This window comes from Meles meles, chromosome 15 (assembly GCF_922984935.1).
Source record: "Meles meles chromosome 15, mMelMel3.1 paternal haplotype, whole genome shotgun sequence".
NCBI classification, from domain to species: Eukaryota; Metazoa; Chordata; class Mammalia; order Carnivora; family Mustelidae; genus Meles; species Meles meles.
The window spans coordinates 82,573,062-82,587,285 of NC_060080.1; the positions used below are offsets into that span (position 1 = coordinate 82,573,062).

General features: G+C 46.3%; 1 protein-coding gene across 9 annotated transcripts in view; it reads left to right on the plus strand.

The window, feature by feature from the left end:
- The window catches only part of ENTPD6 (ectonucleoside triphosphate diphosphohydrolase 6), a 44,034-nt gene extending 39,820 nt beyond the window's left edge, over nt 1-4,214 (plus strand). For 4 of the 9 annotated variants that reach the window (XM_045979885.1, XM_045979886.1, XM_045979887.1 and 1 more), the window contains 3 exons: nt 1,636-1,692; nt 2,837-2,949; nt 3,062-4,210. In XM_045979885.1, coding sequence (XP_045835841.1) covers nt 1,636-1,692; nt 2,837-2,949; nt 3,062-3,160 — 269 coding nt within the window. In that variant the 3' untranslated portion in view covers nt 3,161-4,210. The other 5 variants (XM_045979890.1, XM_045979891.1, XM_045979888.1 and 2 more) reach the window with 5 other exon arrangements.
- The last annotated feature ends 10,010 nt before the right edge of the window (nt 4,215-14,224 follow it).

Here is a 14,224-nt window from a genome sequence, read left to right on the forward strand (position 1 = left end):
AGGGCCCACAACAAAGAGTAATCATGTAATCAGTCACTCTCACAGTAACAGAAATAGTGTCTTGTCATCCATATAGGAAGTAGTAAGCTCCCTTTTTATAAATAAATCAGGTCTTTGAGCCACTTAGTAAAGTTACATTGTCAGTGCAGGAACAGTTCATTGCTGTCAAGTTGTTCTGCTCTAAGGCAGAACTGACCTACCTATGTAACTGACCCTTAGTCATTCCCGCCTGGCCCCAGGTTTTTGGCTGAGGGGGCCCTTTGTGACATGGTCACGTGGCCATCTTTCCCATATAGCACTCAGGCTGGCATGGGGAGGGGTCAGCGCACTCCACAGACTACCCTGAGGAGCTTATGGGCACTGTGGTATCTCAAGGCTCACTGAGCCACCTGCTGCTCGGGCCCAGTTTGCAACGCATCCAGCCAGGAGTGGGTGGTCCAGGTAGAAGGTGACCTTGTCATGCCTTGCTTGGGCCCGGGTCTCTCTGGAACGGAGCAAGGTCCCTGGGGTGCCTCCCAATAGCTGGTCCCATAGCTACTTGGTCTGTTGGGCCTGAGGGCCCCTGTGGGCTTCCCATAACTGGAGCAGCAGTTCGATGATCTGTACTCTCCTGTCTGTGCCACCAGCTATGGACATCACAATGCTCAGGGTCTATTATATGCAAACCTGGCCTGCAGCGTTTTGGGGGCTCCACCTTTTCAGGCTAGCTCAAAAGGACCCCTCCACAGTATCACCTCATCAATTTGGGGCCCCTCACCTTGCCTTTAGATTGCCCTTCCATTAAGGGACTGACACTATCCCAGAGTGACCTCAGGAGGTGCTGGGCTGTTAAAGCTCTTCCAACTCCCTTTTGTGGTCACACATGGCTCTGAAAGAGCTGCTTGGGTCTGTTTTAAGAAATGGAATCCATCTTCAGTGATGACATTTGCTGACTGAGCAAATGCCCAAAGTCAAGGAAAAGTCAGCTCACTGAGAAGCTGCCTCATACAAAACGTAAATGTGTGGGACAGCTCGAGAACCCTCTATCAGATGTAGAGGTTTTCGGGTGCATTGAAGAAATAGTTGCCATTCGTAAGATTTGGGGGGACATAGCTTTCATGCCTACTTCCCTGGGAATGTCACAGAGGCTTAGGGCCACTCTCTTCTTAAGAGCCCTGTAAAGGCTCTGCTCATTTGATCTAAGACCTGACAAACCACTTCTTGGCTTTTTTTTATAGACCTTTTTCCCCCACATTCAGAAGATTGATACCCAGAATACCGTTGCTGAACTCAGGGCCACAGCTCATGGAAACATGTCTGATTTTGTGCTTTTGTTTTTTTAACTTAAAATGAAGAGATTTCTCAGTTTGTGGGACCAGGGCTCCTGCTGACCTTCCTGTGAGGGACCCTCGAAGACCCGTGACTGCTAATCATCCCCTTGTGGTCTTGCACAGAACAGTTGCCCACCCCCAGCCACATCACCTCAGACACATGACCAGTGCATGTGGGGCCGCTGCCCTGCTTATCGCTAGGCTTGCAGCCAACCTGGACTCTCCACCCCATATCATCCTCTCATGGGTGCCAGCCTCAGGGCCTTGGTGGCATCTCTGGTCCAGGGATGCTGGTGCAGACCAGGTGCTTGGTCTTGTCCAACAGATGCGGAAAAGGGAGGCAGCCTCGTCGTAGGAGACTTTGATATCGCCGCCAAGTATGGTGAGTAGTGGTTTCCCTGCCGGCTGAGAAGGGCCAGGGTGGGAGGTAGGCACCCTGCCCCACCATGTGGCAGGTGCAACTTGGTACTTGTGAGGCAATACTGGAAGTTCCAGGTTTAGAAAGTTAGCCAGCCTAACGTGTGTTCAGAGGTATGAGAGGGTCACTGTCCTGTGGGCCTAGACCACGGGTCTGCCTCATCCTATGTGACCACAGCAGGGGGAAGGGGGAGCCTCAGTGACCTTCACTCTGAAAGTGCATAGTTCTAGTCCTAGGGTTGTTAAGAATGGGTTCCCTGGATTTCACTTTTTCTGACATCTCTTCACTGTAGCTTAGTTGATCATCACAGAGATTTCCCCTGAAAGTGTCCCAGCAAATTCACAATTGTCACAGCAGACCCAGCTTGTGAGGGGTGAAGAGCTCTTCCCCTTGAATTTGCAGTGGCTGACCCCCTTCCTCTCCTTTGTCCATCACAACCCAGCCGGATGGGGTATGAAATGAAGGCCGGCTGTAAATATTCTGCTCTTCAGTGCTGTTCCCAATTACAGATCAAAAGAGTTAAACTTCATTTGTTTCTCTATAGAAAGTCCTTTCTCCCCCACTTCCCCCAAGTGGCTTTTTTTTAAGCTTTCTTATCACTTATGGGTTTATCCTATGGACACCTGGTATCCATGACCCTTCAACAGGAAAAGGTTCTGAGCAGAATTTTGGGAAATCTTTTGGTGGGTTTGTTCATCGGCTTCAAGAATAAGAATAGAATGTTCGGAGACAGTTTTGTTTGTGTTTACATTCCCCAGAAAGCCCAGATTCACACCTGGAAAAGGTGTCCAGAGTCACAGGTGCAGAGCTCTGCCCTGTGAGACTGTGGCCTTCAGCTCATGATGCTAAAACAAGACATACAAGTCCTTCTTGGTCTTGGAGGCCAGGCCCAGTGGAGGCTGGTTCGCCTTGATATCCTACCTTTTGGTGTACTCTTGGTGAATCACCTTCTTGCTATAGGCTGTAGTCTTGTCTAAACCAGTGAGGACCTGGGGCCAGCACAGAGCCTAGCATAGGGTAGGCACCTGGAGTGTGTAGAGCCAGTCTGCCCAAGCCCTGCCCACCCTGCCCCCACCTGGAATCTGGGAAAGGGCTCTCTCACTCCCAGTGTGCCGGACGGCAGAGACCCGGCTGCAGGGCAACCCCTTTCTGTGCATGGACCTCACCTACATCAGCCTGCTGCTCCAAGAATTTGGCTTCCCAGAGAACAAAGTGCTGAAGGTAAGGACTGTCTCTAGATTACCCCTTTTGCCCTTTATGGCCAGAAGGGCTGGGGGTACTGCTTCCAGCCTCCCAACCATGCCCACTCTGCCCCTCCCTTTGTGTTTTCAAGCTGACTCGGAAAATCAACAATGTTGAGACCAGCTGGGCTCTGGGGGCCATTTTTCATTACATCGACTCCCTGAGCAGACAGAAGAGTCCAGCCTTATAGCGGTCAAGCCACCCTGGCCAACCTCACGGAAGTGGCTCCGTCTCCATGAGAACAGACCTTCATGAGAATAGACCTTTGTGGAACACCTTGACATGTTGGGAGGAAGCTGCTACTCTCCCTTTGGCCTTGCAGAGTTGCCCCTGGACAGTCAGAGGGCTGTAGTGTGACCCAGGCCCAGTGTCTCTTGCCTTGGCTCCAGGTGGACAGTGAACCAGATAGGGCAAAGGGCACATGCCAAGGCCAGGGTGATGCAGCAACACCATCCCCGACCTGTCCCTCTCTGCAGGGTTGGAGTGGTTGTAACGCGTTTCTGTGATAAGAGTCTTGTTTTATCTCCCTGCCCCTGTCTGGTCCCTCCCCCCATGCCCAGGACAGACCTTCACCTTCTCCGCAGAGACTCGTTGGGGAGGTTCTATAGGCTCCCTGGCTGTTCTCAGGGAGGGCCGGGTGGCAACCACCATGCCCTCTGGGACAGGGGTTCTGTCAGACTTGAATGTGTTTGCCTCCTCCTTGGATGTGGATGTGTGAGGTCATCCAGAGGTCTGTTTTTTCAGGTTCTTGGATGGCTTGGAGCTGATAAGAGTTGGCCCTGTGAATGGGAAGAGGGGCTGGGGGAAATACCTCTCGTGTGCCCCAGCCCTACAGACGAGGTCTGAATGTGAGCGTGAACTGCTTGCAATATTTATGGCTGTGCTGTGTGAGTGATGTCTCCATCGCGTGGTGCTGAGTGTTTGTGTAGCAACTGTGTTCTGAGCCCCAGTGGATGTATCGCTACCGTGAGCCATTTGCAGCTGAGCAGTGTTGAAGACACATACCAGTCCCCTGTGGGTCAGGCAGGCTGCAGTCCCTGGAGCTGCCTTCTGGCTGTGCTGGGGTGTGGGGCCATGCCCATCCATAGGACACTGGGAGCTCCACAGGGCACTGGCCCAGACTCTACATTGGGGTGCAAGATCTGTGAGATCTGGTTCCCTGGATCACAGTCGTTCCTGCGGTACATGTATGGTATGTGGAATAAGCTAAACATTATGTGTTCCACTCAAAATAAAGGGTTTACAAGGGTTTCTGGCCTGGCGACTCCTCTCAGTGAGTGTCAGCAGTGTTCATCTACCCCAGCACTGGTGGGAAAGCCCCCGAGTTCCCTGTTTACTGTAGCTGGAACAAAGAACTGCCCAGGCTGGGCGACAGGTGGTGCATTAGATCTCCTCATTGTGCCTTTTGAAGAGACAACCACAAGACACATGGTGGCCACCCTCACGCACTCCTGTGTCCCCGTGGTGGCAGGCTCTGTGGAGGCCCAGGCTGTTCCAGGAGAGCTGCTCATCTTCCCAACAGAGCTCCCCTCCTCCCTAGGCCTGCGACCTGCAGCACCTGCTACGTGGTGTGTTCGATGCAAACCTGGCTTCAATCTGGGACAGCTGGAAAGGGGTTGCATGCCAGGAAAAGACTGGGCAGGAGCACAGGGTCTGGCCCCTTGACTACCCAAGGCCACAGCAGGACCACGATGGACATGACTGCCGAATGAGCCCATGAGTGGAGGCTTGTCGGGAAAAGGGTTCTGCAGAATGCTGCAGAAGGTTGGTTTAACTCCTCACCTCTAAAAGCCCTTTGTCCCCAGTCCCCACAGGCAGAGGCAGGGAGGAGTCCAAGCCTAAAACCTTCTTTGATGTTAAAGAAGTGCTGTGCCCACAGGACGTGCCAGGGGAGAAATTCTCCCCTTTTCTGAGGGTCCTAATCTAGTGGTCTGATCATCACTGCCCCAATTCCAGAAGACTGGAGAGAAACACCCCCCCACCCCGGACAAAAACTACTGACAAAATAAGGCTAACCACCCTCTGCCCCGTGGTTTCCCCAAAACTTAAACCCTGGGGCAGAGGTCCAGGGGTGTATATGTGATGTGAGCAGAAGAAAACAAAGCAGGAAAGGTGCTTCCTCTAAATAAAAAGCCACCTTTGGGCTACGAATCCTTCCCTTGACAAGGGCAGGAAAATCCAGCCTCCAGCACCTCATCACCCCTGCCTGGGTCTCCCCAGCCTTTTCCTTCCATAGTATCTAACAGTTTTAAATATTTAAAGAACTTCCAGAGGCCAGGAATCAAATATGCATGAAGGTAAAAGTGAAAATTGATTTGGTCCATTTCTAGGTTAGTGATCTCACATCTGAAAAAATGGAAACAACTGGAAGTCTCCCAAAAGATCACCAAATAAGTCCTGGAATATTTTTAGGCCCAGCAAAGTATGCAAGTCATTTTGCTCTGTCTTTTGTGATTATAAGGTAGGCTCCTGTTTTTAAAACAGTAGCTATATAGCGCATATCTGAACATACTAAGGATGCGAACCAGGGGTACGGTAAGGATGTCATCACCTCCCAGAAAACATGTGCATCTGTGTGCTCAGATCTTCCTGGCACACGCACACACTGCCTCCTGCCTACATGGCCTTCACCTTCCTGTTCTCAGAACAGCTGCATTATCAGTGCACGTTGAGTTGCCTCTGTCTTGCAGTGGTTAGTGGCAGTCCTACATCTGGCTGACAGGACCCCATGGCATCAGGTGGTTTCCAGTCCCACATCCCTGTGCATGAGCCCTTCTGACATTGCCAGATCCAAGAGCTGAAGTGTTTTAAATTATGGCTGTGTTGTCAGTTTTCCCTTCAGTTCCACTGGCAGCTTCCTGAGCCCTCCTCACCAACAAAGCTACAGCCAACACCGTTAACTCTACCTTACTGGAGGGTAAAAAATAACTGGTAATTTTACCGTGCACTGACCTAATTCATTTTTTTTTTTTAAGATTTTGCTTATTTGTCAGAGAGAAGGGGGCAGAGAGAGTGAGAGAGGCAGGCAGAGGGAGAAGCAGGCTCCCCACTGCACAAGGAGTCTGATGTGGGACTCAATCCCAGCACCCTGAGATCATGACCTGAACTGAAGGCAGTTTAACTGACTGAGCCACCCATAATTCATCTTGTTTGTATGTCCAAGAGCATTTCCTTTTCAATGAAACATCTGTCCTTGTCCCATACCAATTTTTCTGAGAGACTGTGGTCATTCTCTTACTGGTTTTAGATTTTTATACATTAAGGAAATTAACCATTGTGATAGAAGTGTTGCAAATTTTTCCTCATTTTGTTATTACTTTTTTACTATATGGTGTTTTCTTCAATGCACAGTTTTACTATTTTTATACAACTTTATTACAGTGACTTCCAGGTTTTGTGTCATAATTAGAAAGGCTTCTCCACTGAGATAGTTGTAAAAGTCAACAAAACAGTGTTGTAGTGGGTTTTTTTTTAATTACCTTAAGAACTTCCAATGCATGCTTATGAACACCCTCAGGCACAGCAACTCATTGTTTCAAGGTAGATTTGATTTTTAGAACCATTTCAGAGTCACTGGAAGGCAAATGTGATATTCAGACTGGGATAATACCATTTTTGGATAAAATCAAGTCTGGATATAAAGTACTGAGTCTCTGTCAGAAGTGCGTGGAATCCTAACAGTGTCAGGAACAGTCTCCCCAGGAAGCCACACTGCACGTGCAGCATAGTAAGGTTGTTTTCATGACTTGTTTGGAGAGCATGAAGTGTGAGGAGTGACTGAAGCCCCTGGGACAGTCAGTTCATGCTCATGGAGGAAAAACCCCCCTGCTCCTCTGCTGCCCACTCAGTCAGTCCTCTGCGCTCCATACCTTCCTCTGACACTAGTTATTCAGGGTCTACCCCAGGCGCAGCAGGGTTGTGACACCAACTGGGTGGCCTGACCCTGTCTACCTGCAGTTGGTGCAGACCACACAGGTACCCCCACCCCCACTTCAGGCTCTAGGCACAAATCCAGCTTGCCACCTGTGCTTCTGACCAGCTGGCTCTAAGTCCATGGTTTCCATGACCCTTTCTCAGATTCCATAGTTGCTAAAGAGGCTCACAGAATTCAGAAGAAAAATTTACTTACTATTGTTGAATTACTACAGAGGATACAATGAATAGTTCGGTGGAGGAGACACAGGGCAGGACATGGAGACAAGAGTCTGGAGCTTCCATGTCCTCTCTGGGCATGCCACCCTCCTAGCACCTATATGTGTTAATTAAACCAGAATCGGGGAGCCTGGCAGGCCCTGCCCTGCTGGAAGAGCATGCAACTAGTAATCTCAGGGTTGTAAATTCCAGCCCCCCATTGGGTGTAGGGGTTACTTAAAATCTTAGAACAAAAACCAGAAGCTCTCCAAACCCCTACTTGGGATTCTTTTTTTTTTTTTTTTTTTAAAGATTTATTTATTTGACAGATAGAGATTACAAGTAGGCAGAGAGGCAGGCAGAGAGAGAGAGAGGAGGAAGCAGGCTCCCCGCTAAGCAGAGAGCCCGATGCGGGGCTCGATCCCAGGACCCTGGGATCATGACCTGAGCTGAAGGCAGAGGCTTTAACCCGCTGAGCCACCCAGGCGCCCCCCTACTTGGGATTCTTATAAAGGTTTTATTATGTGGGCTTGATTAAATAATTGGCTGTTGGTGATAAGGCCATCTCCAGCCCTTCTTCCCTCCCAGAAGTCAGGGACAGGAAAGGCTGAAAATCCCATCCTGCTTTTTGTTGTTGTTGTTAAGATATATTTATTTATTTTAGAGAGAGAGAGTGCATGGGGTGAGGAAGGCAGAGGGAGAGAATCTACAAGCAGACTCCCCACTGAGCATGGAGCTGGACACTGGGCTTGATCTCACAACCCATGAGATCGTGATCTGAGCTAAAACCAAGAGTTGGACACAACTGACTGAGACACCCAGGCACCCCTGAAAGTGCCAAACTTCTGATTACATGGTTGCTTCCCCTTGGCAACTGTCCCCCACACTTTGTTCCCCAGGGGCTCTCCATAAGTCACCTCATTAACATAAATTCAGATATGGTTGAATGAGCTGTGTTGAATGGAACCTGGGACAAAAGACCCAAGCATTATAACAAAGATGCTCCCATTACTCTTAATGCTTAAGAAATCCCAAGGGTTTGGGGAGCTGTGAACTAGGAGCAGGAATGAAGGCCAAATCTGTTTCCTGTTACAAATCACATGTACAGTCCTGGAAAGAGATGTCTTAGGGTTGATGGGAACATGACAGCATCTTCATTACTATGAGGATTGTGAGACCCTGGCCTTGCCTGTGTTGCTGCAGAGGCCAGAGCTCAGACACGTGGGCACAAGTTACAAGGAAGTGTTTTCAGATTTCTGTCTAACAAGGAAAGATGTCCTAAAAGACAGGGTCTCAGTCGTGTGCATCACTGCCCTGTCAGCACGCAAGGGTGCTCATAAAGGGATTCCTGCCCAGATAAGAGGTTGGAATCAGGCACCAGCGAGGCCTCTTTACACCCAAGATCTTTGGATTCACCTAGAAAATGATCTTAAACGTCATGACCAGGTAAGCGTACTTGCATGTAATGTCCCTGAATTTGAATTGAAATAATGACAGTGGCCTTTGTTGTGGAGTGCTTACTATGCATCAGGTATGAGTGATTGCATCGTTGTGGCACCCATGAGCAGGTACTGATCAGGGGGCCCCAGGGAACTCAGTTAGTGAGGAGTGAATGGCGCCACTCAGACCCAGATCTGGGGGCTTCCAAACCAGTGTGCCGCATTGCATGCAAAGTCAAAGGTGTTAAAAGAGGAATTCTTCCTCCTCACAACAGGCCTTGCACAAAGCTGTTTATCAAAAGCAGGTCTCCCTGCTAAAGAATCAATTAGCACGGTAATTTGTTTTGTAATATTTAGAAATGTAGTTATGCAGTCAAAAGAAATTAAAACTAACTGGGCCTAAGTGTCCCTTTATCATTTTGACAGCCTGATCCTACTTTTCTGTGTTATTGATTGATGGATAAAGGTTTCCGCTCAAGAGCTTAAGTGCAGCTCTGTAAATCTGCATGTTGGTCTCTGGATTTACATAGTGCAGAGCAGACATCCCCCTGTATGGCGTACTGCCTCGAGAGAAGCCGCTCAAGGTCAGAAGAGCGCCAGAGTCATGTTTATGGTGTGGAACACAGGGCAGTGAGATGGCTCCAAACAGCTTGCAAGGTGTGAGGTGCTGAAAAAAGCAGCCTCGTGGTTTCCCAGATCCATCTGGAGGTCAGCTAAGGATCAGGTGGTTTTGCAAGTAAAAATGCCAAAGTTTAGAAGGCCACAGGGCTTGTCCTAAAGCAACAAGGAGAAGTGGGAATGTAAACCAGGGTTTTCAGCTTGCTGGGGGTGAAGAGATTTGAAGGACTCTCCATACACTGGAACATTATTTGCCAGTAAAAGTGAGTGAAGTACTGACATCTGCTGCATCATGGATGAAACTTGAAAACATTAGGCTAGTCAGTGAGAGAAGCCAGACACCGAGATCTCATGTTACGTGATTCTGTATACAATGTCCAGAACAGGCAACTCGATAGTACAGCAAGCAGATTGGTGGTTGCCTGGAGCCGGGGTGAGGGGGAGAGAATCGGAAGTAGCTGCTGAGTGGTCTGGATACAGGGTTTTGGGGAGGTGATAGGAAAGTTCTAAACTCCGATTATCTTGATGGGTGCGCACATCTGCAGATAGACTAAAGACCACTGAATCATGCACTTTAAATGGGTGACTTTTTGGTATATAAATTATATCTTAACACAGAACTTTAAGAAATGAGGACTGGAGGGGCAACTGGGTGGCTCAGTCAGTTGAGCATCCAACTCATAATTTTCAGGTCATAGTCTCAGGGCTGTGAGATTAAGCCCTGTGTAGGGCTCCATGCTGGGTGTGTAATCCTGCTTGGGTTTCTCTCTCTCCCTCTACCCTTCCATAGCCATCTCTTCCCTTCTCTAAAAAATAAATCACAATAAACATAAATTAAAAATGGGGACGGGAACTCCAAAAGGGCAAAAACCTAAAAGAGCAGGTTTCCCCTAAGTGGGTATAACTGACATGTAACATTATGTGAGTTTCTGGTGTGCAACATGATGGTGTCATATTTGTACGCATTGCAAAATGATCACACTAAGTCTAGTTATGATCTGTCACCATACATAGCTAGAATTTTTTAAACATTTTTTTCTTGTGATGAGAACTTCTAAGATTTATTCTCAGCGACTTTCAAATAAACAATACAGTATTATTAACTATAGTCACCATGTTGTATATGACATCCCCGGGATCTGATTATTTTGTAATTTTTTGACCATCCTCTTCCATTTTGCCTACCCCGTGCCCCTGCCTCTGACAACCACATATCCGTTTTCTGTATCTGTGGGCTTGGGCTTCTTTTTTTGTTTGTTTCTGGTTTTTTGGGTTTTTTTGTTTTGTTTTGTTTTTTAGATTCTACATATAAGTGAGATCATACAGTATTTGTCTTTCTTTGTCTTACTTCACTTGGCATAATGCCCTCAAGGTCCATCCACATTGTCACAGTGACAAGAGCCCATGCTTTTATGGCTGAATAATATTCCATTAGAAGATACACACAGACACATTCACCACACACACCACATCTTCTTTATCCATTCATCTATTGATGAACACTTAGTTCGTTGCCATCTCTTGTCTATTGTAAATAATGCAGTGAATATAGGGGTGTATATATCTTTTTGAGTTAATGGTGCTGTTTTATTCAGTAAATAAGGTAGAATTGCTGGATCATCTGGTAGTTTTATTTTTAACTTTTTAAGGAACCTCCATACTGTTTTCCACACTGGCTGCACCAGTTTGTATTCCTACCAACAGTGCACAAGGGTTTTTTTTTCTCCACATTCTCTCCTAAACTCACTATTTCTTCTCTTCTTGACAATAGCCATTCTGACAGGTGTGAGGTGGTATCTCATTGTGGTTTTGATTTGCATTTTCCTGATGATGAGTGATGTGGAGCACTTTTTCATGTGTCTGTTGGCCATCTGGATGTCTTTGGGAAAACGTCAATTCAGATCCTCTGCGCATCTTTTAATTGGATTCTTTTTTGCTATTGAGTTGTAGGATTTCTTTATGTATTTTGGATATTAACCCCTTATCAGATATGACTCACAAATACTTTCTCTCATTCAGTAGGTTGCCTTTTTGTGTTGTTGATGATTCCCTTTGCTGTGCAAAAGCTTTTGGAAACCCTGTACACAGAAAATTTTAAGACATTGGTGAAAGAAATCGAAGAAAACACAAATAAATGGAAAGGTATTCCATGTTTATGGGTCAAAAGAATTAATATTGTTAAAATGTCCATACATCCAAATCAATGTACAGATTCAATGCAATACCTATCAAAATTCCTCACAGAAAAAACAATCCTCATTAGTATGGAAACATGAAAGATCCCCAAAAAATCAAAGTAATCTTGGGAAAGAAGAACAAAGTTAAAGTACAAAGCCCTGATTTCAAACTATTACAAAGCTGTAATAATCAAAACAGTGTGGTGATGCGGTTTGAAGTGGTGGGGTTCAGAGCGAACAGCCAAAAAAAAAAAAAAATCTTGAGACATCTTCAGTGCAAAAAGGTGGTTTTATTAAAGCACAAGAACAGGACCCCTGGGCAGGAAGGACTGCTCTGGGGTCATGAGGAGTGGCTGATTATATACTTTCAAGTTGGGAGGAGGTTAGGAATAGCACAAGCCTCCAGGGTATTTTGGAAACAAGGTTTCCAGGATCCTGAGGGGGCTAGTTATTGTTAGGAAAAAGTCATTTATTATTGTTTAGTAAACCCTCAGTCAGGAGACCCTTCAGATGGTATCAGTGGGCCATATGCTTGGAGAGGATGATTGCTAACATGTGTCTTGGGGGGTGGTTAGAGATAAAAGAGGTTTCCAAGGGAACGCATATGTTAAAGTAGACTTATAGGGGGCACCTGGGTGGCTCAGTGGGTTAAGGCATCTGCCTTCAGCTCAGGTCATGATCCCAGGGTTCTGGGATTGAGCCCCGCATCAGGCTCTCTGCTCGGCGGGGAGCCTGCTTCCCTTTCTCTCTCTCTGCCTGCCTCTCTGCCTATTTGTGATCTCTGTCTGTCAAATAAATAAATAAAATCTTAAAAAATAAAGTAGACTTATAGGATCCTGGGGTGGGGGGAGGTTCAAGCTAAGATTGCTTTTTCCTTTAACATCAACATCAGAGCAGCTGAGCTCCCAGAGGAAGGTCACTCTACCTGTTTCAAGGATTTGTCAATGGGCTGTGAGTAGGAAGGAAATTTAATTCATTCTTTTGCCTCTGTTTCACACGTGATATGGTACTGACACAAAAACAGACACAAAGATCAATGGAACAGGATAGAGAGCCCAGAAATAAACCCACAATTATATGGTCAATTAATCTATGAAGGAAATAAGAATATACAGTGGAGAAAGGACAGTCTCTTCAATAAATGCTTTTGGGCTAACTGGACAGCCACACACAAAAGAATTAAAGTAGACCATTTTCTTTCACCATACACAAAAATTAACTCAAAAGACCTGAGACCATAAAACTCCCAGGAGAAAACTAGGTCGTCAGCTCCTTGGCATCGGCCTTAGCCATGATCTTACGGACCTGATTCCAAAAGCAAAGGCAACAAAAGCAAAGTAGACAAGTGGGGGCTACATCAAACTTAAAGCCTTCTGCAGAACAAAGAGAATCAAAATGGAAAAGCAACCCTGAGACTTTTTCCCGTCTCATGGACACCCCTTGAACCTGTGAGCTAAAAGAAAATCCCATCCCTGGGGAGGGATCAGGTCTGCTCCTTCCTGTTGAACCCTTGGGTCCTGTAAGTTCTGAGCTCCTGGGGAGGGGCTCTCTATTGCCTACTGAATAATGAAAGGTTGTCTGAAAGAAAACAGGAGAATTGGAAACCCCTGAGAATAGGGACACGAACCTTCCCTGCCAACCCTCCAGATTTCCTAGTGGAGCTGTTTACTCAGTGGGAGTGCCTGGCCAGGACTCCACCCAAGCCAAACAGTGAGGTTAAACTGTCCGCAAAGCAAATAGGTTTTCTTTCAAGAAGGCTTCCTTCACTTCCCTCTTGCATGGAGCCTTCACAATTGGCTCAGAGCTTCATCTGGAATTCCTCTGCAGAAAATGAATCTTAGAAGGAATTTGGTACTGCTTCCTACAGGCCTGGATTTGCAAAAGGCTGCCTGTGTTTGGAACTGAAGATTGTTTTAGCTTTTACTTCTCGTGAAATTTTTTAGGACATTTTTGCTGAGGTATTTTCATATAGTAGGGTGTACAGATCTTAACTATACAGTTCAATCGGTTTTGGCAAATACACGAGGCACATACCCCTATTCTGTTGGCCCAGAAAGTCCCGAGACAGTCCCCTCACCCTTGACCCCTGGTAACTACAGTTCTGATTTCCATTACAACATTGTACTTTTGCCAGTTCTGGAACTTCATATGAATGGAATCCTAGGGTATGTGCTCTTTTGTATGTCTGGCTTTAGGCTCAGCATGTCTTTGGGTGAGTGTGGGTGAGGTATCAACATGCGGGTCAGCGGTTTATTCATTTTTATTGTTGAGTAGGAGTCCATTATTTCCATTTACTCCACCTGTTTCCTCCTCTTCCTGTTGACAGTCACCTGTGCTGTTTCCTGTTTGGGGCTTTAATGTGATGAGACTTCTGTGAACATTTTGCACAAGTTAGTTTGTGCATATGTTTTTATTTCTTTTGGATGAATACAAGCATACTTCATTTTATTGTGCAAAGCAAACTTTATTGCACTTCACAGGTAATATTTTTTGTTTTTGTTTTGTTTTTTACAAATTGAAGGGTTGTGACAAGCCTGCATTGGCAAATCTGTTAGTACCATTTTTCCAACAGCATTTGCTCACTTTTGTCTCTATGTCACATTTTGGTAATTCTTGAAATAATTCAGACTTTTTTCATTATTACCAAATTTGTTAGGGTGCTCTGTGATCAGTGATTCTGAGTCACTGACAGCTCCGATAATGGCTCTGATTTTTTACTTAAGATAAATGCATTTTTTTCGACATAATACTTAATAGACTATAGTGTAAGCATAGCTTTTTTATTTAAGATTTTATTTATTTATTGGACAGAGAAAGACAGCAAGGGAGGAAACACAAGCAGGAGGAGTGAGAGAGGGAGAAGCAGGCTTCCTGCTGAGCACGGAGCCC